The sequence below is a fragment of the Pectinophora gossypiella genome, chromosome 2 (assembly GCF_024362695.1).
Source record: "Pectinophora gossypiella chromosome 2, ilPecGoss1.1, whole genome shotgun sequence".
Taxonomy (NCBI): domain Eukaryota; kingdom Metazoa; phylum Arthropoda; class Insecta; order Lepidoptera; family Gelechiidae; genus Pectinophora; species Pectinophora gossypiella.
In genome coordinates, this window is record NC_065405.1 from 1529190 (window position 1) to 1554389 (window position 25200).

Consider the following 25200-nt stretch of genomic DNA (forward strand, 5'->3'; position numbering starts at 1 on the left):
CGAGGTATATTTACTATCTACAGTTCACTAAACAGGTCAAATTCCGCGTCGTATAAACTTGTCATGTTTAATGTGGGTACAGTAGGTAGGATTTAAGGATTACCTTAGGAGGACTTCGGCTACAACTTGACCTAGATCTCGTGGAGGATCGGGACGGGTATCGCATGTAACTTGGCGTGTGGTCGAGACTACTCAGTCTGCGCCTAGTGTTCTCTCTGTCTAACAACACCCCGCTGTACCGTCGGCCCCAACCGCCGATCCTTGTTATCTGGCTGTTGCTGATGTTGCAGTATCCAGTTAGCGAACTCAAATCTTCATCGTTGTCATCCACAATAGGACAGCTGTACATGCTGAAGCGATGTGCGCTCGGTTCGCTTAAGTTTAGCGCCGAAAATACATGCATTGGCTTGAAATGACTGATGCCACTTTCGTCAAGGACAGTATACGCAACTTGTCCGGTCAACACAGCGCGGCTTGCTTCACGTGGCACAACAGCTTGAAGACCTTTCTTCATAATCAACAAGGCGCCGCGATGACTCTTGCGTTGAAACAGGAAATCTTCCATTGCGAGACTATTTTCAGGGTCGAGTAAGCTAAGCGGGACGTCTTCTGACGTCATCAAGGGGGGCTCTTCTGGAATAATCATAAGAGCAGCACTTTCTCGCACTAGATCCCTTAAGTTGGGATCCGTTCGAGCTAGTTCAGGTTCGGTTTCCAACTTTTTGAGAGCCGAATGTAGATTTGGTTGTTTATCTGCCAGTTTTCTCATAACTGTCAGCCTTTTCAAAATACTGACACTGGTTGGGTCATTAGCTATTGTGGTTAAACTTTCTTCATCGTTCATCATTTTAAGCAATTTTGTGGCAACATCTCTCATTCCAAGGATTCTGGCAAGACCAACAGACTGAACAAGTAGCTCTTTTAGGTCCTTTTCATTACTTTCTTGCAATATAATATCTAGTTCCTTAGCACTTGACTCTTGCACAGCGGAGACAATAGCTTTCTGCAGTGTTTCTGTAGCCTCATGGTCTGTTTTGATGAAAGAAATGGCATCGGAGATGTGTCCTAAAACTTGGTTTAGTAGTTTCGAATCAGTTTTAGCAATATTTTTGAAAGCAGGTCCCAGAATTTCATTTTCACTAGTTAAAAAGTCACCGAATTTTTCTATGATGTCTTCTTCGGTTAAGGAATGTTTTGTTAAAGAGCTGTTCACAGCAATTTTGATTAATTCTAATTTAGGTTGAGATGAGTTCTCATAGATTTCTTCACAAAGAAGCTCCTTTTCGTCCTCTTTTTGGAGAATTTGGTACATAGCCGATACGAAATCTTCATCAATAGCTTTACCCAGTATAGTGTCGATAGATTTTAAAATTAACTGATATTTTTCCTTGCTATTGTTGTTGTTAAGATCTTCAAATTGCTCAGCTGTGACGAGAGCGGCAAGCACGGCAGCAGCAATAGAGTTCTTCACATGTTCCTGGTGGGCAGATTGACCGTTACCATCACTACACCCTGCATTTTCTGTGGCTTCTAACCGTTTCTTGCTAGGCCTCACTTTCTTCATTTCCACTGTGGATCCTTCGCTCTTAGTGCCGTCACTATTACTTTCGTGGAATTCAGATTTTAAGTGAGCACTCATTTCTATAATTGATTTAATTACTTCCATTAATTGGTTTGCAACATCGTCTTTCAAACCAAAGTCTGTGACAAATGCTTTAAGTGCTTCTGCATTTCTAGTTTCATTTAAAACCACATTAATTGCTGGCAATTCAGCAGGCACCTGCCTGCCAATGGACATGCCTGCTTCAGATAGTTGTCTTAACATATTTGTATCGATTGTTAGTTCACCTTTGGCAGAAGAAGTGTCGTTTGGGTTTGTTTTTACTTTTAATAATTTTAGTTCTTCGGGAGTAACTACAAAGCTTTGTACAGAAAATTCAAGGCCTTCGTCACCTTCTGTAAGATCAGGGGCAACAAACTTTAATCCTTCAGGAGTTTGAACGATTTGTCCAGGGACAAATGTCACACCATTGTCGTCTGTTTCAATAACTCTGCCGGGTACAAAACGAGGTCCTTCTTCTGTATCAACGACTTGGCCAGGGACGAATCTAGAACCTTCATCATCAGTGTGTATAATCTGACCGGGAATAAAAGTAGGACCGGCTTTCGTTTCGATGATTTGTCCGGGTACAAATCGAGGACCATCAATAGTATGAATAGTTTGACCAGGTACAAATTTTGGTCCACTTTTGGTATTTACTACTTGACCAGGGACAAATTTAGGACCGTCTGCAGTGTCAACAACTTGGCCTGGAACAAATTGCTCTCCATTTTCAGTAAAGACGATTTGACCAGGAACAAAAATTCCTTCTACTATCATTCCTGGCACAAAACGTGATTCATTAGCTTCATTTTTAACAAGTCTTCCTGGGACTACCTTTCCTTCAAGTTTAGGGACCCTGGGCCCAGGATAAAATTCAATACCTTTAGCTGTTTGCACCATATGTCCAAACACGTATAAAGATTCCTCAGATATTGAACTCGTTCTGATGTCGATGGGTAGACCAACTGGTGCGCTATCGGAGAAAGAAATATCTTCAATTGACTTTGCTACGGAAAAATCGACGGATCCATTTCCTTGTACGATTGTTTTTCCTGGCAAGAATTTTTCTCCTATATCTGTATGTACGATTTGCCCTTCAAGGAATTTTGGGCCGTCAATGGTCTCCACTGTAGTTCCAGGAACAAATTCCAGGTTGTTACTGCTTGAAGTACGGGTGATGCCTGGGACGAAGCAGGTTTCTCCTTCGATAGCTACAGTCTGACCGGGCACAAACTTTAAGCCATTTGGAGTAGCTATAGTAGCACCGGGTACGAAATGTGCTTCATTATCTTGATGAACTACTTGACCCGGAACAAATTGCCATTCATTGTTTATCTTAGCATTTTGTCCAGGCGTAAAAAGGATTCCATTACTTTCCGTTATTGTTTGACCAGGAACAAATTGTACTCCTTCAGGGGTCATTATTGCTTGCCCCGGTACGAACATTTCTTCCGCTCCATTGTTTACTATTTTTCCAGGAACGAACTTTAGACCTTCTTCAGATATAACCGTTTGGCCTTCAACGAAACGGAATGAATCATCTTTGTTTTTGATTGTTTGTCCACAAACAAACTCTTCACCGTGGGCTGTTTCCAGCACTTGTCCAGCAAGGAAAAATGGTTCGTTTGTGTTTTCGTTTGTTACAATATGGCCTGGTATTAGCCCTGGACCAGTAGGAGTATTCACACTGAGACCTGGTACGAATACAGGACCGGAAGGTGTATCCACCGTTTGTCCAGGTACAAACACGGGACCCTGGGGCGTGTTTACATGATGACCAGGAATAAATTTCTTAGCTTTATTTATATCTAATGACAGTCCCGTAATTTTTGCTACTTTAGATCTCTTGCCTTTATTGATATTTTTAACAACTTCAGATACATTTTCTAAGGTGGGTAGCATGTTAATTTTATTCTCTTCACATAATTTTTCTGTAACATCAGCTGTCTCCGTTAAACGTTCTTCTGAAAGCAGTTTGACAGCATTCAGCACTGCTTCAGCCGGGCGAGTTTTTATTGGTTTTAAAGGATTCACACAGGGCACATTCTCTAAAGGTATTGACACGTCACTGATGTTGCGATCGACTTCGTATATTTCAGCTTCACAGTGAACAGGAGTTATTTTAACGGGCGTGGGCATTTTAGTTGCTTTAGGAACAACATGTTCATCTTTTACTTCTTTCTCGAAATTTTCCCAATCCCAGCATTCGATGAGCGGATGCATTTGATCTTTCCAATCGCCGCTGGACATGACAATACTAGATTTTGATCTCATATGATTGACATCAAAGCTATTAGCAGTAAACGTTTTAACATCATGTTTTTCATGTTTGAATTCTTCTAGCTTTGCTTTTTTTGATTTCCTTTCTAGACGAAGTTTCTCTTCTTCTAATTCTTCTACTTCTGCAAGTTTTTCTTTTCTTTCGAATATTTTCTTCATAGATGACAATCCTGCTGCCCGTTTCCTTTTCTTCTTTTTCTCCTCTAACTCTTCCATTTCCCTTTGTTTTAATACTTCAGCGTTGGGTCCTTCTCCTTCAAACATTTCTACGTCATCGGTAAAATCTTTAAAGTCCATAGAAACACTGCGTCCCTGTTTCATCCTGATCAACACTGTATCCGAGTCCTTAGCCAACATAACGTCCTTGACGTCTCCGTCCCGCACAGCCATTTCCATTTGAGCCGAAAAAACTAAACTGCATCTCCTTTCTTGAACCGTATAAACGTAGCGCTTATCCTCGGCTACCGTTTTCGTCAGCAGCATATCCATCAAAGCCTTTTGAGCGTCGGTAGAACCATCCAAAACGGGGAATATGTATCTGTAGTCTGGTAGCAAATCATGTTTCCTGTTGCCGTAATTAATTTCAGGAGCGTAGTGGTGCGGCCCGAGTTCTCCTGATACATTGGTTATTTTGCATTTTGTTTTCGAAGATCTGGCGGTGAGGAGCACTGGAATGTAGTGATGAGATGGCAAGCCGTACGACTTGCCGGTGATCCTGCAGCATCGCTTCGCATCTGCCGGCGAGATCGGAGCGAGGAGCGGGAAATAATTGGGCTTCGGCAGCCCCCTGCTGCGGCCTGTGATTCTGCAGAACGACATTGTGGTCGTATCACGCCGTCATATTTGTTTACAAACTTTCTTGGAGCAAAGTGTGTTTAAGTTTTACGAGTGCGGCGGTAAAGTATCGCGGCGCGAGTGTAGCGTGTGCTCGGAGCGAGGGTGTGGGAGCGACTGGCGGCGCTGCGCGGCGCGTGGATTCGCACCTTCGCGGAGGCAGACGGTGTGCCTGCTTGTTCCGGATACAGGTTATTTATAAACAAAAGAAAGATGAATTTATTATTTACGCCAACTTATATGACACAGTTTTCTTTCAAAACAAAAAAGCAGCAAAATTTATAGTGCTGTGTCAGTTTTGTTTGGTGGTAAGTAGGATTATTTTCGTCGAGTTATTTGACCCGTCCCGAAAAACTCGTCCTACGTGAGTTAATACGTAACTGGCGCATGTAACAGACAGACGATTTTGTTATGAAACTTGCGATTGGCAAAACAAACAATTTGGCAAAATTCATTTGAATCCAAATGGTTTTTTGGCTGTTGGTTGTTGCAATACATTGTCGCCAAGGTTATTACACTTCACAAATGAATTCCAGGAAGGTCTTTTACAAGTTTGCAGACGGGAATGACCTGTTGACGTGAAGATGTGTATCATCATGAATCGCGTGGGAGCTTTGCATTGTACTACATTTTCTTTGTCAATGAAAGGTTATAAAGATTTCAAAGCCAAAAGTGCATAAACAAAAAATGGTCTGACTGTCTTTGGGACAATATAAACTGCAGCATTTATGATTATAACAAGGAGGCCGCAAATAACAAAATTCATCTAAAAAGTGTGTAAACGAATGCAGTTATAAATTGTATTTCTAGCTTGTTGCATAAAACGAAGCATTCAATTCCTAAATAGATTCATCCAAACATAATCCAATTTTTCGTAACCTAAAACATAAAAACAGTCATTAATCTGCTTTAGAAATAGCTCTAATAACCAGCTGATGGGGTGAATAGATAACCTCCGTGAGTTTTATATTTTTAAAAACGTTCCATGGACCTTCACGCTTGCAACTGACCGAGAATCGAGGTTATTTTCGTGTTTTGATGGACAATCCGACGAGTATACGCCAACATTTCTACTTTCTTGCGACTTCTTTAAAATGAAACGAGTTTTTAGATTCGGTCACTAATATAAAGAAACGTCGAAATACTAAGTTCATTAATTGAAGAGCTTATAGTTAATTGTTAAGACTTTCCAGGCTTTTCCAACAAAAAAATAAAGATGGCGTTGTACAGATTTAATGTGATAATTACCTATTTTCTCATTCCTCGGGTACATAATTAAGTATTAATGTATATAAATATAATGAAGTATATGAGGTATTGTATAAACATAATTGTTGCTTGATATTTGTATCAGATATGGTATAGAATTATGTTGCTACCTGTATTGCTCCTCTTTATTTCGATTAGAATAATAATGGGTCGAAGATGCATTGTGCCTGGGTGTACAACATACATACATACATAAACTCACGCCTATTTCCCGCCGGGGTAAGCAGAGACTATAGAATTCCATTTGCTTCGATCCTGACACACTTCTCTTGCTTCCTCCACATACAAAACAAAAACACAAAAGATGTTTTGGGTGTACAAAAGATGTATTATGTCTGTTATCTATGTAATTAGAAGGTTTATTATTTCCTTCATCTTGCACTTATATAACCTTCTTACTAAACTAACTTACTTATGATATACTTAATTACTGAGATTGTTAACGATACCTACCAATTTGTAGTACGTAGTAACTTATAAAGGCTGTTCTATTTTTAAGTAATTCTGTTAAACGAAGGCAACTCTGTACAGCGCCTACTGTATTTTGTTTGGGGAACGTAGCAAGTCCCTCATTGTCATCAAGGCCACAGTGAGTACAAATCTCGGGTCAAAGCCAAAGAGAAGATTGTGTTGGAGAGTCGCGGCCCAAAGAAGGCCGATAGAGATACGTCCCTTGAAGGTTACAATTATTATTATCAACATACTGTTAAATTATTATAGTTTACTTGTTTTTGTACCAACTAGTGCAATAATATGATATATTAATGTTATTAATAGCGAGATTTTAGCTGCTGAGAAGTCAGTCTCAACAGACTAGATCAACTAGATGTTGTTTTCTTGTAATTGGCTTACACATAAGTACTGTTTTACTTTGCTTAAATATTTCCTAACTAAATGTTATAATGTGCATAGCTATAAGTGATCCATTAATAAATAAATAAATAAATGAAACTTAAACAAACTATTGGCATTGCCGCAAGGATTACGGCCAATAAAAATATATTTCTTTACAGAATTACGTCTTTAAAATTATTGTTGTCTATAATAAAAACGTATTATTTATTGAGTAAATAAAATGGCAATTCGATGAAAGGCAAGTTTCTTTGCAATGGTCACACTGATTCTGCCAACTGTCAACAAATAAATTATACTTTTTCACAAAGTTTTCTAAGACTTTGAACCTAGTTTATCGCCACATAAATTATCCTAACCTTGATTGTTCGAGGTGTTCTTTGATTTTTAATTCTTAGCTTTGATAGGCGATGGTATGTACACTTTTTGTTTCCTAGAGATTTTGATAATTCCTACTACCTACCTACCTTTGCCGTTGGTCCCGGTTACTACTTACTGGTGTAAGTTAGTAGTCGTTACATGAGCCATGTCAGGGGCCTTTGGCGGCTCAATAGTAACCCTGACACCAGGGTTGATGGGGTTGGTAATCCACCTCACAATCCACACGATAGAAGAAGAAGATTTCTACTCAATTATATTACGATTGCAACAGAAATAATAGAAGTCAGTTTATGGTGATCAAAAATCAATCTCAATTTTATTATTGACTTAATATTTTCAAATTTTAATTATCAATTAAATCACAATTAGTACGATGATTGATCGCTTTTATAGCTGACGTCACTAGGACTATGTATTTCCATACAAATTTGCTTGTGTACTAGGTGTAAGACAAATTATGAAATTCTGATTACTAAATAAAGACAGATCTAAAACTAACGAAAAACATTTTCTTTTTTCTATTTAACTTATTTATGAATTTTCATTAAATAGAAACGTTAGCGTTATATGAAAGCAGGTAAAATGGATCTAGCATATAACATAATAAAAAGTTTAAATAGGAAGAAAAAGACAAGAAGTACAGCAATACTAGATGAAGATGGAAAGATTTTGATTGATAATGAGGATATAGCTGACAGATGGAAGAGATACATAGAAGGATTATATCAGGGAGATGGACTAACCGAGGACGATATAGAGGATGAACAAGAGGTGGAAGAGAATGATCGTGGCCCGGACATCTTGAGAGAGGAATTTGATAAAGCTTTAAACAGTTTAAAAAATAAAAAAGTGGCCGGAGACGACAAGTTGTTTATAGAATTGCTAAAATCTGCAAACCCCTTAGTTTTGAACGAAATTTACGAATTAATCAATCTAATGTATACAACTGGCAAAATACCAACAGACTTTCAAGTTAGTAAAACTTTGGCATTACCAAAAAAACCAAATACTTTGAAATGCGAAGAACACCGGACACTGAGCATAATATCACAGGTTTCAAAAATTTTACTTAAAATCATTCAAAACCGACTGAGACCTAAAGCTGAGGGATGTCTGGGAGATGACCAGTTCAGAGAAAAGAAAGGTACAAGAGAAGCAATATTAGCTTTAAGACTGATAATTGACAGGAGATTGGATTTAAGCATGGATACCAGCGTGGCTTTTATAGACCTTGAAAAGGCTTTTGACAAGGTAAACTGGAGGAAAATGATGAGGGGGTTGAAGGAAGTAGGAATGGATTATAGAGACCGAAGGATAATATACGAACTATATAAACACCAGGAAACTGTCGTAGAAATAAGAGTAGTGAAGAGAAAAACTAGAGTACGGCAAGGTGTAAGACAGGGCTGTTCCTTATCTCCACTAATATTTAACATTTTCATGGAGGGTGCCATGAAGGAAATAGCTAAAATCAATAACGGAATAACAATAAATGGACAGAATATAATTAGTATCAGATTTGCAGACGATATTGCGGCACTGGCCAGTAATAAAGAAGACCTAGAAACCCTACTTAACACAATGAACACAGTTTTTGAAAAATACGACCTTAAAATTAATATAAGTAAAACCAAAATTCTAACAATTTCCAAAACTCCAAAAATAGACAGCCAAATAATTAAAAACCCCCGATTGAAAATGTAAAGAACTTTAAGTATCTAGGCAGCATAATAACGAATGACTCAAGATGTACTTTAGACGTTAAAACCAGAATAGCAATGGCAAAACAAGCTTTCCATAACAAAGGGTGCATATTCAAGGCTAGGATTGCCAAATCTATCAGAAAAAGATGTGTCAAAACCTTCGTATGGAGTATAGCCCTCTATAGATGTGAAACTTGGACACTGACACAGAAGGACAGAGAGAGACTCGAGGCCTTTGAAATGTGGTGTTGGAGGAGGATGGAAAGAATAAGTTGGACAGAAAGGGTTACAAATGAGGAAGTGCTAGTAAGAGTAAGGGAAAAGAGACAAATACTGAGAATTATTGAGGACAGAAGAGGCAAGATGATTGGACACCTAATAAGACACGACGAATTCATTAAAAACATCATAGAAGGAAAGCTAGAAGGAAAGAGAGGAAGGGGAAGACCAAGAAGAGCTTACATGGAACAGATTAAAGAAAAGGTTAACGTCGTGTCTTATAGGGAAGTCAAGGAATTGGCCTTTGATAGACTGGAATGGAAAATGCTACACCGACAAGAGCGTGGCTCTTAAATTGATGATGATGAGAAACGTAATAATAAGTGCGACATTTTATCACGTTTCTCTATGATGTCACAGTGTGATTTTTCATACAAATTCCATAGTAATTTTGTGTTTTGACGTTTAGTAAAATGTAACTAATTTGACTAGTTGGAATCTAGCCTATGCAATAGACAATTTTCGTATTGACGTTTCATAAAAAAATACCACTTTTGACTAGGATTCAAAATAGCCTCCCATAAACAGGCAAGCGTGGAAAATATTGAGCACCCCAATTTCAACTAACCATCTGAACAAAACTAAAAAGTCTGGTAATTTCCAGAGTGTGATGAAAAACAAAATAGGATTTACACGTTTAAATAGACGATTTAGTATCTCGGTGGGGACATATCACAAAAATCACTTTGTGATCCCTAGTTCGGTTAGGACATTACAGACTGATCACCTGATTGTCCGAAGGTAACACGATTCGTGCTTCAGAAGACACGTAAAGCCGTTGGTGTCGGTTACTACTTACTGATGTAAGTACGCAATCGTTACATGAGTGAAATCAGAGGTATTTGGCGGTTCAATAGTAACCCTGACACTAGGGTTAATGGGGTTGGTACTCCACCTCACAACCCACACGATAGAAGAAGAATTCCTTATTCTATGCTCTTGATACAAATTCCTAAATGGACACCATGAATATTTTCAGCTCTTTGTTTATAATAATTAGTCAACTTGAGATACGACGCGAACCCCTTTTGGAAGGATGTTTTATACAAGGCTAAGTATATGGTTCCAAGGTGGTATCATGTAACTGGGTTGGTAATCCACCTCACAACCCACACGATAGAAGAAGAGGATTATAATCGTCTATCGTCTAGTCGTATTTTTTAAGACAGATTAATTAAAGATTAAATGTTCCTTTAATTATAAATTATTTAATATTAATATTCACACGCTGTATGGTTGAGTGATGATTTTTTTTTAGATATTAATACATATATATTTAAGATCTTTTGTACGACTCTAGAGCGAATAAATTTCATTTCATTTGTCTATCTTCTTCTTTATTGATGGCGATGCGGCTCACCTCCTATCACGCTGGTATGGTGGTGTGAGGTGTGGGTACTTAGTTCATCTTGCGATGGATGTACCTCTAACTACCCAATTGGGATCTAGCCGTGAGCTTATGTTTTTATAAATAGACGATTCAAAGTGTAACTATGTTGCCAACTGAATAAAGCTAAATAAAAGTGTTGTGAGAGGAGCTCGGTGGCGCAGCGATTAACGCGCTCGGTCTGCGATTGTTGAAGTTAAGCAACTTTCGCAAAGGCCGGTCATAGGGTGGGTGACCACAAAAAAAAAGTTTTCATCTCGAGCTCCACCGTGCTTTGGAAGGCACGTTAAGCCGTTGGTCCCGGCTGCATTGGCAGTCGTTAATAACCATCAATCCGCACTGGGCCCGCGTGATGGTTTAAGGCCCGATCTCCCTATCCATCCATGGGGAAGGCCCGTGCCCCAGCAGTGGGGACGTTAATGGGCTGATGATGATGATGAAAAGTGTTCTCTTCTTATCTTACTATCGTGTGGGTTGTGGGGTGGAATACCAACCTCATCAACCCTGGTGTCCTGGTATGATTGAGCCGCCAAAGGCCCCTGACATGGCTCATATATCGATTACTCACTTACATCAGTAAATAGTAACCGGGACCAACCGCTTAACGTGCCTTCCGAAGCACGGATGACATGGGTCATATAACGATGAATAAAAGTGTTAGTTTGAATAAAAACACCAATAGTCGACTGCCGCTCTCAGCACACGCAAACCTAGGTCTTTTGAACCTTGAATCTTAGTTTATTTTCTTTTCACGCAATTTCTTTCTCAAGGTAAACTTACACCTGGCGTTTCTATTTTTGTGCCATTCTAGCCGTTTTGTTCACAAGAGGTGACCAGATAGGATTTGATTTTTTTTAAATATCAGCCCAGTTAGAAAACTGTGAAAAATGTAGGACACACATTTTAGACATACATGAACTCAAAAAAAAGAAAAAAAAGAAAAGTAAAGTATATTTGATTTGATTTTTTTATAATGATCTCACGCCTATTTCCCACCACCGGGATAAGCAGAGACTATGGTACCTACTCCATTTGATTCGATCTTGACATTCTCTTGCTTCCACCACATCAATCGTTTCATACACGCACGTCGGTTCAGAGTAGATCTTACTGAGCTTTTTCTAAGGACATCTCCAATTTGGTCAATGTACGTCCTTCTAGGTCTTCCTTTACCAGCCCTACCACTAACCTTCGCTTTATATACTGCTTTCGTTATCCTATTATCCTTCATCTGCTCTTTGTGTCCAAACCAACTTAACATTCCCTTCTCAATCTTAGTCGCTATATCGTCTTTTACACCACATCTCTCTCTTATCACACTGTTTCTCACTCTATCACTCAATTTAACACCGTTAGATGCTGCGCAACCACCTCATTTCTACGACATTAATCCCATACATTCAATCCATTAATTTTCGGCATTAATTATGATGATAGAAATGGCTGTCTCCTCCTCCTATCGTGTGGGTTGTGTGTGAAGTGAATTACCAACCTCATCTACCCTGGTGTCAGGGTATAGAGCCGCCAAAGGCCCCTGACATGGGTCATGTAACGACTACTTACTTACATCAGTAAGTAGTGGAAATGAAACGACTGTAAATTGTTTTTCATAGTAAGACATTTACTGGGCCAGCTACAAGGGACTTAAATATAGCTGGCAAGGAATTGTATCTATATACACTTCTGCCCACTTCTTCGAAGATACAGGCGTGATGCTGAAACAAATTAATCCCGTCAAGCACAGCCGGCCTCACACGTCGCCAGCGCAAGACATTGCGCAGCGTGATCAAAGCGCAGCGTGTGCGCATTGCAACTTGCGCGTGCGATCAATCCGTCTTCGGCCGATTGAAGTTCTGGGCCGAGGACGTAACATTACTTTGCGAAGTTATGAGTTCCTAATATGTGCGTTAATACTCGTAAATAATTTTATGCGGTTTGAACGTTCATGTCTTGCAGTTCCGCATTTCAGGAACGTAAGTAGGTGCCTAAAGAAAGAGACGTTCTGAATTCCAATGTAATATTTTTAGTTGACTGTGAAATAAATAACTCGTTATAATATATTATAAAGAATATATTAAATATTTCGGATATTATCATCTCAAAAGTCACACATATAAACATAAAAACTCACTGTTCCCGGAGCAAAGGTGCCCACAACACTAGCCGCATTACCGCGCTGAATGGCAATGCCAGCCTTTGCCCCAGGAACGAGCCGGAGCGAAAGTCACTTGATTTATCCCAAAGCCTGCGACCCAATTCCGACATGAAGATTTGGCAAAGGGTACGAAGGTTGGATGAAAGTTTATGAAATTAAATTGTTAGAACCTTTTATGTTTAATCACGGTAATTGTATCTACCGAATGGACTAAGGCGATTTTAATTGTCCATAAAAATAACAAAATATAAGCTCACGATATCCCAATTGGGATAGTCAGAGGTACATCAAAGTATTTATTAATAATTTGTTACGAAAAATATTAAATATCTTCTGGTCTAAAACTATACAAACACAGAACTGTGGAGATTGACTGGAGAAAATACTGTGGAGGCTGATATCCGCACACAGGAATGGTCATGTCCTTAGAAGACCTGTTGAACACCCGTCTCAATGAGCTCTGACCTGGTGTGCGCGTGGAAAACGCAAAAACGCAAAAATAAATAAATAGATCCTGACACAAAAAAAAAAAAAAAAAAAAGGGGCGGCCCAAAGAGACCTGGCGACGCGACTCTCGGTTGACCGAGAATATCATGGGAGCAAGCTACAGGGGCTGCAAAAGTTTGCGAGGACTGGAAATCTACTATTGGAAACCTACATCCCATCAGGGGATAAAATGATTAGAAGAAGAGTGAGAGAGGTATATCTATAACAAGATAAACTAAGTAGACCTCACCGAACTTTCCGTTACACCAGCGTGATGAGTGGTGAGCAGCATCGCCGTCTATAATGGTCGAGCCAACTGTGTTAGTGAAAACTGCACTTAAGATAAATGAGTAACTCATAAAAATACTTTTTTAAAACATTATTTTGCATTCTAAAACAGAATCTTCTCAGAATTTTCTATCTAAAAACTAATCTAAGAATAATTCGTCTAAAATAGCATCCGTGTGGAGTGGCCATCCATTCAACTGTGTACCGGAAACGTCAGGCTGAGCACACCTGCGTCCGCGCCGACGACGGCTGCCACTCTACAAGTTCACACAGGTGAAACTGTAGCGGATGCAATGATGTCATACTTGTTGAAGGTGGCTTTAGCCGTGCGAATTGTATAATTGCAAAAACAATTTATCGGGGAACTTTTATATACCTAAATTATTCGACCCGATTTGGACGAAAAACTACTCACAAATGCCAGAAACGGACCAGAAAAGGGTGAAAATACGGTAGTTCAACATAATTTGAGAATTTTCTGTGCAACGGGGGACAGTACTTTTTCGTAATTTTTCCATCATGATATAAAATCAATGCGGGTTAAAAGAAAAATGACTTAGAATGTGCATAAAAAGCCCTTCTATACGACACCCCACTTGATCTAGTTCACGATTTTAAAAAAATAAGATCTTTCAATGCGTGTAATAATTAGAGACAGTTTTATTTCTCCAATAATCTTTACCTCAGGTCCCTTTTTACCATTGTAGGTATGGAACACTAAAAACGACGAATCAAAATAACGCTTTCTGTTTCAAAATACGCGGTTAATAATTTGAATTTTAAAATATATCGGTCAAGGACGCTGTTATAAATATTCGTAGATTTAAAATTTTATAAAAAAAATAGATAGTTGACGGCCAGATGCATTGAAAACGATTGGTCATGGCCTACATGTTCAGAGAAATTAAAAATGAAAATATTTAATTTCATTACAACTTCGGCAAAGAAAGTGAAATATGCAGCCTTGTCATTAACACATGTAGAGTGAATAAGATATAATTAGTATATTATTTTAAAAATAGAATAAATAGGAATGGTTATTTTATTCAAAAATTTCAACGTAGCACAGAAATAGCTATGAGGTTTCCACCAGTCCACCATTGAATATAAAATTATTAAATTTCTAAAAGAACAGGAAAATCATGATTTGGTATGCTAGTGACTTTTTCTTAGTAAACAAACAAAGACAACGCATGATTCATTTTTTTCTGTATTCTTTCATAAGTACAAAAGACTTCACTACATTTGATAAATCTTTGAGTTACAACTTGTCGAATAGAACAAAAGAAAAACGTTAAAGATGACATACAAATAGAATATTTTATTCGGGAAAAATAACGATTTTCCCTATACTTGCATCATATTTTTTCTTGTGAAATAAGCGAACGGTCACGGTAAACAACTTTTCTGAGCCACATCATCGTTCTGTTTACGGAAAAACACCCAAAAATATATGGCACAGGCTAGGAGGAATGTTGGACGAATCAAAGATTTGGGACGTGTTTGGAACGAATGACAGTCACTGTCAATTATATTTAGCCACTGAGTTTTATTTTAAAAGGCTGTTTTTTTTATTTCAACTAGACAAAAACCATTGATGTATAATATTATAATGTTATCTCAATGTAAAAAAGCGTACTTATTTAATATCTGGGGGTCTAAAAAGTTCATAATTAACATAACATAACAAATACTTTATTGCACAAACAGGAAAAAACAAAATACAAAACAAAAGAGAAATAAAATGAGTACAGTAGGCGGCCTTATTGCTAAGTAGCAATCTCTTCCAGGCAACCTTTAAGTATAGGAGATATTTAATATTATGTAATATAGCGGGATAGTGCAGCATGGGGATACTTGTACGTATAAAAATAAATAAACTTTCGACTTCATAAGCTACATAATAATAATACACATAATTATAATTGTTATAATAAATAAATATCAATACTTAAACTACTACATATACTATCTAAGAAAAGGAGTAGATTATGAAGATGAAGAGGAAATAGAAGTAAGGAAATGCGCCTTGACTTGCCCTTTAAAGGACTCCAATGACGAAGCTGAATGATGATTATTATTGTGGCCGTACAAACAATTCATCTAAAAAAGAAATTTGACATTTGCGCATATAAAGGTAAGTGCAATACGCGGAGGTCCGCGTTGCTCTATGGTGCAATATTTTAATGAAAAAAGCAATAAGTATTGCGTATTGCTTTTTAGACAATTCACTTCAATGTGGCCTTTATAATCACCCAGTTTTGCGTTTATGTTTTTTTAAGCCGACAATATGTAGAGTTCCAGATGAAAAGAGAACTTATTCCTGTTTTTTTAACAATTGAAATATGTAAATCGTCCAAAAGTCTTTGTGTAAGCTATCGCATTAGATGCTATTTTAAGCCACAGTTAGCAGGACAGACGAGCACAAATCTAGTGCACCTATTTAAAGGTTTCTTAGAAAGAATAAATCTGCGTTCGTATGTAGGAGTTAGTTTATTTCGATTGTTTGCAAACGTGTCTTTTAGAAATGTAGTTCTAAGAGTTATTGCATTGTTAATAGCTGAAGTAAACTGAAGAGGGTCCATTGCCAGAGAAAAACAAACAATGAGAGCTATTAAGCATGTTTTGTTTACTGCGATTCTTTATACTGTTAATCCGCCGAATTTTCCACTCTCAAACAAGAGAAAGCATTTGAAATAACATGTTTTTAATGGATCATTTGTTATTGACTGCAATTCAGTCTTCTTCTATCGTGTGGGTTGTGAGGTGGAGTACCAACGTCATCAATCCTGGTGTCAGGGTTACTATTGAGCCGCCAAAGGCCCCTGACGAGGCTCATGTAACGACTATTTACTTACAGAAAATAAAGACAAACCGCTCAAAGATTAGGTGAGGCAACCCTATTTTTTTGCAAAAGCCTATTCAAACAGTGACAACTATAAACTGGTCCCATCGTGGTAGATGACGTAGGACCTCTGACGGTCCGCTCCGTACTTATGTTGCCATAACCCGGGCACAGATCGTGATCATCAATTTTCTATGATCCAACCATGACTTCAAACTCATAAAGTCGAATTCAGTGGTTTAGAGCCCGAACCGGGATTGGAAACTACATACGATGAAAATCACTCGTTCTCCGAACAGTGAGGGTTTGCAACATTTTATATTAATTTCTCTTTGTTACGCTTTTGGTGGCGAGGATGTGCTGCCGCCAAAGGATGTTTTCGGGGTACCGAACTGAGCATAGTACCCCGCTAGTCACGAGTTGGTAGTGTGACTAGGGATCGACGATCCAACGGTGTTATGTTGGAAGTTGTATATATGCGTCTTGCTGTGTGAACTTCGATATCGCGTTTCACGACTGCTTGAAGACTGCATCATTGAATGTTGCGCCATCTGTTGCATGTGAGCGGAACTAAGTGGCCAACTAGTTGGGTTCCCCACACGCTCTTTGTCTGTTTATTATATTTAATAAGTTCGAATAAATAGATGCATATCTCAATAGCCGCCTGAAGTTCTTTTATTTGTTCGACCCCGCATTGGTGTGTGACATCGATGTATAATCTACCTACATAAGCTATTATGTAGATGGCGTCAAGCTCAGTATTCGTATTAATAACCCGACGACACAGACGTATTGTATTGTCTGGCAAACCTACTAACTATCAGTCAGCTGCATATAATGTGTAAAGTTTGCAACTATATTGCTTTTGTCAATTGGCAGATATAGTAACGTTGCTTATCATCCCAGCATGTCGAAAAAGCCGAAAAGCGGGTCGCTCGCGTCCCCTATAAAGTTCCTAACTAATTTATAGGAATTAAGTCTGACGATGGTGGTGGTACAGTCACTGTGGTCCTGTGGTATACCGTCTTGCTTCCCAAACGGAGAGGTCCGGTTAGAGAATGCAATCCCGACTCGAGAATGCAAATTCGAGATCCCATGGGATTGGAAATATCAATCCCACGAGATCCTGAAAATTTTGGGTTCTAGTTGATAAAAAATAAATAAAGTTTCAGATTGCTGAAAACGATGAAGTGTTTGTTTATGATAGTGAGGTACTTAAATTAAAAAAATATATTTTTGAAAGAAAGCAAAACCTTGTTTTCTTCGATATTACTAACTAAATAATTAAGTTTTCTTAGGAAATCAGCATAATCAAAACAAAACGTATAGGTAACTCAAGGACCATCGCCCAATCCCGTCAATCTCGAACGGGATCTCGTCCTTATGATTCCGATATTGTGCTTCGGGATTGATCCCGAAAAATTAGACGAGATCTGGCGAGATCGGGATTGCATTCCCTATCTCCGGTTTGAACCTGAAGCGCGGTTTTCACTAAAACAGTTGGCTCGACCATTATAGACGGCAATACGACCCATCACGTTGGTCTAACAGAAAGCTTGGTGAAGTGTGGGTGTTTAGTAATTCATCTTGGGATGGATGTACTTCTAACTACCCCGATTTATAGTCGTGAGCTTAAGTTATGCGTTGTTAGACTGGTGGTAAAACTCTCTGTGGTCCAGTGGTTGTTGGTCTTACAACCATTTCCGCCAGTGTCGAAGTGATCGAAGAACAAACTGAAAAAAAATACAGATTGGGACACCTTTTTTTTAAACTTTTTTTGAAATAACGCAACTGTTTCGAGAGTTTGGCGCCGTGTTGCTCTATGGTTTGACGTCACTTGTCAAGTTTTTCACCTCGCTAGTATTATTTGCGACTACCCACAGTTAACAGAGTTCAGGTTCAAAAGCTAGAAATAGTGTATTTTTCTTGGTAAACGACAATTGGCTCAGGTAGTTGGCGATTTTCCCAGTGCACCGTTTGACGAAGTAGTCGAAGCAGTCAAGCGGTATTTTGGCCTAGGCAGCCGAGACAATATTTTCTTTTACTTACTTTTCTTTGAAGAACAAAAGAAAGAAGTCAATGAAAATGGCCTGGATAGACAAAAACAGAGAATGCTACACTGACAAGAACTATCATGCAAGGAGATGCCCTCCTTATCACAGGCAAGCTGAAAACCTTAGCATGATAGGCTATTTTATCAAAAAATACTTTTTTTGGGTATCTTACGAAAAGAAATTATAAAATTGTCTAACACATAAAATGAACACATTGCCGGTAAAGTGGCTTCCGGCCAAGTAGTTAATGCCATCTGCGGCAAATCTACAATAAGTCACGTCATATAAAAAAAAAAAAAGGTAAAGTGGCTACGGAATTTGAGAAGCAGTAGAGTTGTCGTAGCTATCTGTTTCCAGCAGTAGTAGTACAAGAGAGTGGGGTTGTACCGGCTACAAAATGTGCTTTAGGGCCATTTCAATCTCTTTCTTCTATTCAGGTTTTGTCCGGCCAAGTAGTTAATGCCAACGGCGGCAAATCTACAAAAAGTCACGTCAAAAAAATAAATATTCTGGGGATCCCGTCGTTCATATTCAAATTCAAATTCAAAAATATCTTTATTCAGTAGGTAACATAGTTACACTTTGAATCGTCAATTTTTACATAACGAACGTCTCATCCGCCTAAAACTACTGCAGCTTCTCACAACCTGTATAGCCGGGGAAAAGAAGCTGCAAGAAAAACCTCGGCACAGGGCCCTAGACGTTCTTTAAAAATAAAATAAAAATAAACATAAAATATTGATATACAATTGAGTAATTTAGCTGCCTAATATCAGTTCTCAGACAGTTAATCCCATGCATTCATATCTTCTAAATAATCACTAACTTTATAATAACCTTTTTTGTAAAGTTTTTGTTTAACTACTGTCTTAAAGCAGTTGAAAGGCAAATTCTGAATGTCAATGGGAATCTTATTGTAAAAACGTATACATTGCCCCTTAAAAGATTTAGTAATCTTATGTAATCGACTGACTTGTAAAGCAAGTTTATTTTTATTCCGGGTATTAACAATGTGCCGATCGCTATTTTTTGCAAATAATCCTATATGTAGCGTAGTAACATAGCGTAGTAACAGAAGCGCTGGTTGTGCTTGCACTATGCAAAGAAGCAATAAACGATGCAGAAAGTTTTATAATACAGTCGTTGCCACATATGATATGATCGATTCGTGCATATTTCTATCCCAGCTATGTTCCCGCGGCATCTTTATAATAAGAATTCTTTGGATGTACCTCTGATTGGGAATATACTCGTGAGCTCATATTATGTTAGCGAGAATCTCCAAATCAAAAATAATTATTTGCCAGTTATACCAGAAGTAATTTGGGTTGACAACTATGATGCATTTGCAGGAAAACGGCGCACCGAATTGGGTGACATCCAAACTAATTATAAGCTCGTAAATCTGGCGGGATACTTTATTAAGCCCTTCGTGAACACGCATTAATATCCCCACGACATGAACCTCGGCAGACAAATGCGGGGATTAATGTGCAAGTAGGAAGAGAGTAAAAGGTTAATATACTGGTGAAAATTGGAACAGAATGTGGTTTTTAATGTGTCTTGTTTTTGATGTACCTCCGTGGTCCAGTGGTTGAGCGTTGGGCTCACTATCCGGAGGTCCCGGTTCGAATCCCGGTGGGAACCTATCACAAAAGTCAATTTGTGAGGCACGAAAGTAAGATGATCCGTGCCTTTGAAGGTACGTTAAAACCTTGGTCCTGTTTATTTACTGACATAGTCGTTACATGAGTCATGCAAGGGGCCTTGGGCGGCTCACTAATAACCCTGACACCAGGGTTGATGAGGTTAATCTATTTTACAAACCACACGATAGAAGGAGAAGAAGAGATGTGCCTACGGTTTTGGCCAACTAGTCGTTAGTAGCGACGGAAAATTCCACTTGATATGAACTCAGAATCATGGTCTGAATCATCCTCAGTATTCGGTGTGGTCTCACTAACACTCAGTATGATAAAGTTGTCTATAATTCAATAAGTACTTGTTGTTCTGGTAAGGAATAACATTCCGATAATGCTGAATTTGAATCATGATCTTTCTAGCATTATGCTGTTATTCATAGGGTCCGCTTACCTAACCTGAAGATTTGACAGGTCCGGTTTTTTACATAAGCGACTGCCTATCTGACCTTCTATTGCGTGAAGGGAATACCAGCCCTATACAGGTTAGGCCACATACCTCCGAAAATGCACTTCTCGGGAATGTGGGTTATTTATTTATTTCTTCATTGCATGTCACATGGTATTACAGTTCTTATAAGTAAATATGTACAAACATGTGACACCCTGTAAGGGCACCGCAAAAGTATCTCAACAATAACTTAAAACTAAATTATTTTTATAAACTCTAAACATTTTATATAAATTATAATAATGCAATGGGACTCTCTATTCTTATATAACTATACTTAATTTAGAAATTATTATATACTACCTACTTATACTAGTATTATTATTATTAAGTACCTATCAGTAACTAAGCTTTATTTTATATATTTAGATAAAATCCCCTCCCTATCCTCATTGAATGCCGAATTTTAATAATTTCTCAAAAAATATTCCAAGAAGTCACAATATTCAAATGCAGAGCGGAAATTTTTACTCCAAAACATTTCGTATGAAATATTTCTTCATAAATTGGTGAAATATGTGTAACACGCAGAGTGAAGGTGTCCGCATTTCTCTTAATTTGTTTACCGATTTACGGCACGAGTTTAATGAGTGATCGCATATAATTATGACACAAATATATGACTACAAAATTTTAATATTAACAACTTCCGAGAAAAATTTTCGAGAAAATATCGTAAGCTGCATTTTAAATTTTCAATACGAACCGATATAAATTCAATTTCACGCTTGTTTTGTATGTAGAATGACCTCGCTTCGCTAATAAACCCTTTTCCACCAGAGCTGAGCTGAGCAAGGCTCCTGCCTTGAAGTGATTCTATAACATTCATAAACTGCCTATATACGTCCCACTGCTGGGCACAGGCCTCCCCTTCAACCGGAGGGTGTATGGAGCATACTCCACCACGCTGCTCCACTGCGGGTTGGTGGAGGTGTTTTTACGGCTAATAGCCGGGACCAACGGCTTAACGTGCCCTCCGAAGCACGGAATCATCTTACTTTTTCGGACAATCAAGTGATTCAATCCTAAAAAGTCCTTACCAAACAAAGGACAGTCTCACAAAGTGATTTCGACAATATCCCCATCGGGAATCGAACCCGGACCTCCAGATCGTGAGCCTAACGCTCTAACCACTAGACCACGGAGGCTGTTATTCTATTGGTGGATTATTTCCTCGCACACCGCTTGGCTACCTCGCTCTGGTGGAAAAGCAGCCTAATGGGGGCGAGCAGGCCACAAATCCTGGAAACCACGCGATATCAATTATCTATGATCCCAACATAAATTCAAACTCACAAGGTCGTATTCAGTGGTTTAAAGCCCAAGCCGGGAATAGAACCTGTCTTCTTCTTCTATCGTGTGGGTTGTGAGGTAGCTTACCAACCCCATCAACCCTGGTGTCAGGGTTATTATTGAGCCGCCAAAGGCCCCTAACATGGCTCACGTAACGACTACTTACATAAAAATAGTAGCAGGGACCAACGGCTTAACGTGCCTTCCGAAGCACGGATCATCTTACTTTCGGACAATCAGGTGATCAGCATGTAATGTCCTAACCAAACTAGGGATCACAAAGTGATTTTTGTGATATGTCCCTACCGGGATTTGAACCCGGGACCTCCGGATCGTGAGCCCAACGCTCAAACCACTGGACCACAGAGGCCGTAATAGAAACTGTAACACTGCGATGTAAATCACACGTTACAGTCTCCGAACAGTTGTCTTTTGTGTTGTAGACTTGGTTACCAAGGGCGTACATAATTACACATATGACAATATCAAAGAATATGACGACTAAAGAGCGCCGGCGCAAAGACAGTTGCGCAATGACAGCTTCTGTCGTGATTAATAGAGACCCTTGTTGGCAAGAGAACACCCCAAGGCAATGTGGCGAAACACTCAAAAATTTTAATCAGTTTTTTCTTATCGACCACTGAGTGAAATTGTCAAATGGTCTTTCATTCCTCCTGTCGACGTGTTCGTAATGTATTTGTTTCTCACGATTTCTTTGGTTTTACAAGAATGAGGTAATATAACGAAAAACCCTAACTACATGTTGTTTTGTTTTGATACCCGCGGGATAGAAACAAGAATATTGTTAAGAATAGTCAGGATATGGCGGGAAATGAAATGCGCGGATATATATACGGTCACGAGTATTAATACACACTTACACTTTGGTACCATGTCACATTAACTTTTTTGACAAATTGAACTGTAAGTCTCACTAAATGTCAAATATGTTAGAGCGACAGAGTCCTAAAGTGGGTACATTATATTGCTCATGACTGTACACTCGATATTTTCTTTTTAATGTGTCTCCTTCGATGACCCAGCGAACAATGATTCCAAATTCAACATGGCCGCTTTTTATGCTAGTCGTAAACAAAAAAAGTAAAAATACGAAAATGATTCTAAATCAATGTGTTCTACATGCCAAAGATAAAATCAATAAATTAATAATTAAATCAAACATAATTAATTTATATGGAATCAAGGTAGAATAATGTAATCATAACTATTTGTTGTGCAACCGCGGAAGTAGGTCGGTATTGGCAATAGATATCGCTAACAATATACAAATATGTATTTAGTTCTGAGTTCAAATCTTCTTCTATCGTGTGGGTTGTGAGGTGGGTGACCAACCTCATCGAACCTCAACTCCAACGACGAAGAAGAACGTCCTCGGTGGTCAAATGGGTAAAGCGTTGAGCTCAAATTCAAAAATATCTCTATTCAGTATCTACTCGTATACTTATAATAAATCTGTAGAGAGGTCAATTCTGTACATTAAATATATTTTAAAAATAACTATCAGGGGGTGATTAGTGATCGATACTGATGCCAAAAATGCAATCAGTAAAATTTTTGTCTGTCTGTCTGTCTGTCTGTCTGTATGTTCCTTATAGAAACAAAAACTACTGGACGGATTTTAATGAAACTTGGTACAATTATTCTTTATTCTTCTGGGCAGGTTATAGTATACTTTTCATCACGCTACAATCAATAGGAGCAGAGAAGTGAAGGGAAATTTTGGGAAAACGGGAGAAGTTACTCCATTTTTTAAGCTTCCGTCGCGTGAGCAGCCTTAATGGTTGAAGGTACATAGAAATCATGTATGACGGAAATATCTAAATATATAAAAGGAGAAACTGACTGACTGAATGACTGACATATCAACGCACAGCCTAAACGGCTAAACGTAGGCACTTGAAATTAGGAAGGGACGTAGCTTAGATACCGTAGAGGTGCACTAAGAAAGGAATTCTCGAAATTCCCACGGGAACAGGAATTAGCGGGAAAACCCTTTTGTATAAAAATTGTAAACCGCTTAAGTTAGACGCTTGAAATTTGGCATGCAGGTACCATAGTTAACTTAAAGCTTAGTTGCAACTGGATATTGTAAAATTCCCACGGGAACGAGAGTTAGCGGGAAAAAAACATTTGTATGATAAAATCTAAACCGCGTAAGATAGATGTTTTCAATCTAGCATGCATGCTACGAATAAAAGCATGCATGCATACCTTAGTAAATATAAATTTTAGTTATGGCTGTATTTTGAAAAATGGGAATTGGCGGGTAAAAAAAATTGTATGAAAAAATCTAAACTGCATAAGTTAGATGCTTGAAATTTGTCATGCATATATTATATACCTTAGTGAATGCAAAGTTAAACATTTCCCTGGGAACGGGAAGCGAGTTAGAGGCTTGAAATTTATAGCTCGCGGTAGTGGCAACCAAGAAACGTCGCGGCAGCGGCGGCGTTTGTGGGGCGGCGACAGCAGTAGCGAGGCGCGGAGGGGGGGCAGATACCCGAGTGAGCAACCGGAACGCGGCAGACGCGTGAGGGCAGACGTCGTTGATGGTCGTGTCAAATATTGAATTTTGCGGGCGAACTTTTCACTACTCTTGGATGGTTCAAATCTTTCGTAGGTAGTTTTCTGTTGAATTTTCCAGGCGGACGTTTCACGGCGTATTTCTGTTGTAATTTTTAAATTTTGTTTAAATTTTCGAAACTGATCGTATTTTCCTAAAATATCAAACCAAATCATAAACTAAATAATCTAGAAATTAATAACAATTCATTATTTAACTTATACTGTAACCTCATTTAAAAATAATAAAATTAAGCATTTTTTAACCTTTCTCCCACACACACAAAGATCTTTCTTTTATAACACGCCACGCGGACGGAGTCGCGGGCAAAAGCTAGTGTAACATAATTAACTAATATAATGTAACACTTGGAATTTCATAACGAACGTCTCGTCCGCGTAATAACACTGCAGCTTCTCACAACCTCACGATCCGGAGGTCTTTGGTTCGATTCCCGGTGGTGAAAAGTTTCATAAAAAACACTGTGAGACTGTCCCTAGGACTGGACATGGCAGAATAAAATTGCCTTAAAAAAATGAGACGAAACAATGCTTCGGAACTCGGAAGGAACGTTAGCCGCTGGTCCACGTTACTACTTCTGATGTAAGTAAATCTGTTGGTAATTCACCTCACAACCTCACATTAGAGAAGAATTACTTTAACTTTTATATGCGCAAATGTCAAATTGCAATATTGTTTTTTTTTAGATAAATTGCTTTGATGTTGCCTTTTTTTTCACCGAGAAAGCAATTACAG

The 25200-nt window shown here is 38.5% G+C and overlaps 1 protein-coding gene across 5 annotated transcripts in view; it reads right to left on the minus strand.

Moving 5' to 3' along the window:
• LOC126373495 (obscurin) overlaps positions 1-25200 on the minus strand; it is a 141030-nt gene that overhangs the window by 102974 nt on the left and 12856 nt on the right. For 2 of the 5 annotated variants that reach the window (XM_050019652.1, XM_050019653.1), the window contains exon 1: positions 104-4826. The exons of 1 other annotated variant lie outside the window; for it this stretch is intronic. In XM_050019652.1, the coding sequence (XP_049875609.1) occupies positions 104-4702 (4599 nt within the window). In that variant the 5' untranslated portion in view covers positions 4703-4826. Of the gene's footprint in view, positions 1-103; positions 4828-25200 lie in introns of those variants that run through there. 2 more of the 5 variants (XM_050019650.1, XM_050019654.1) reach the window with 2 other exon arrangements.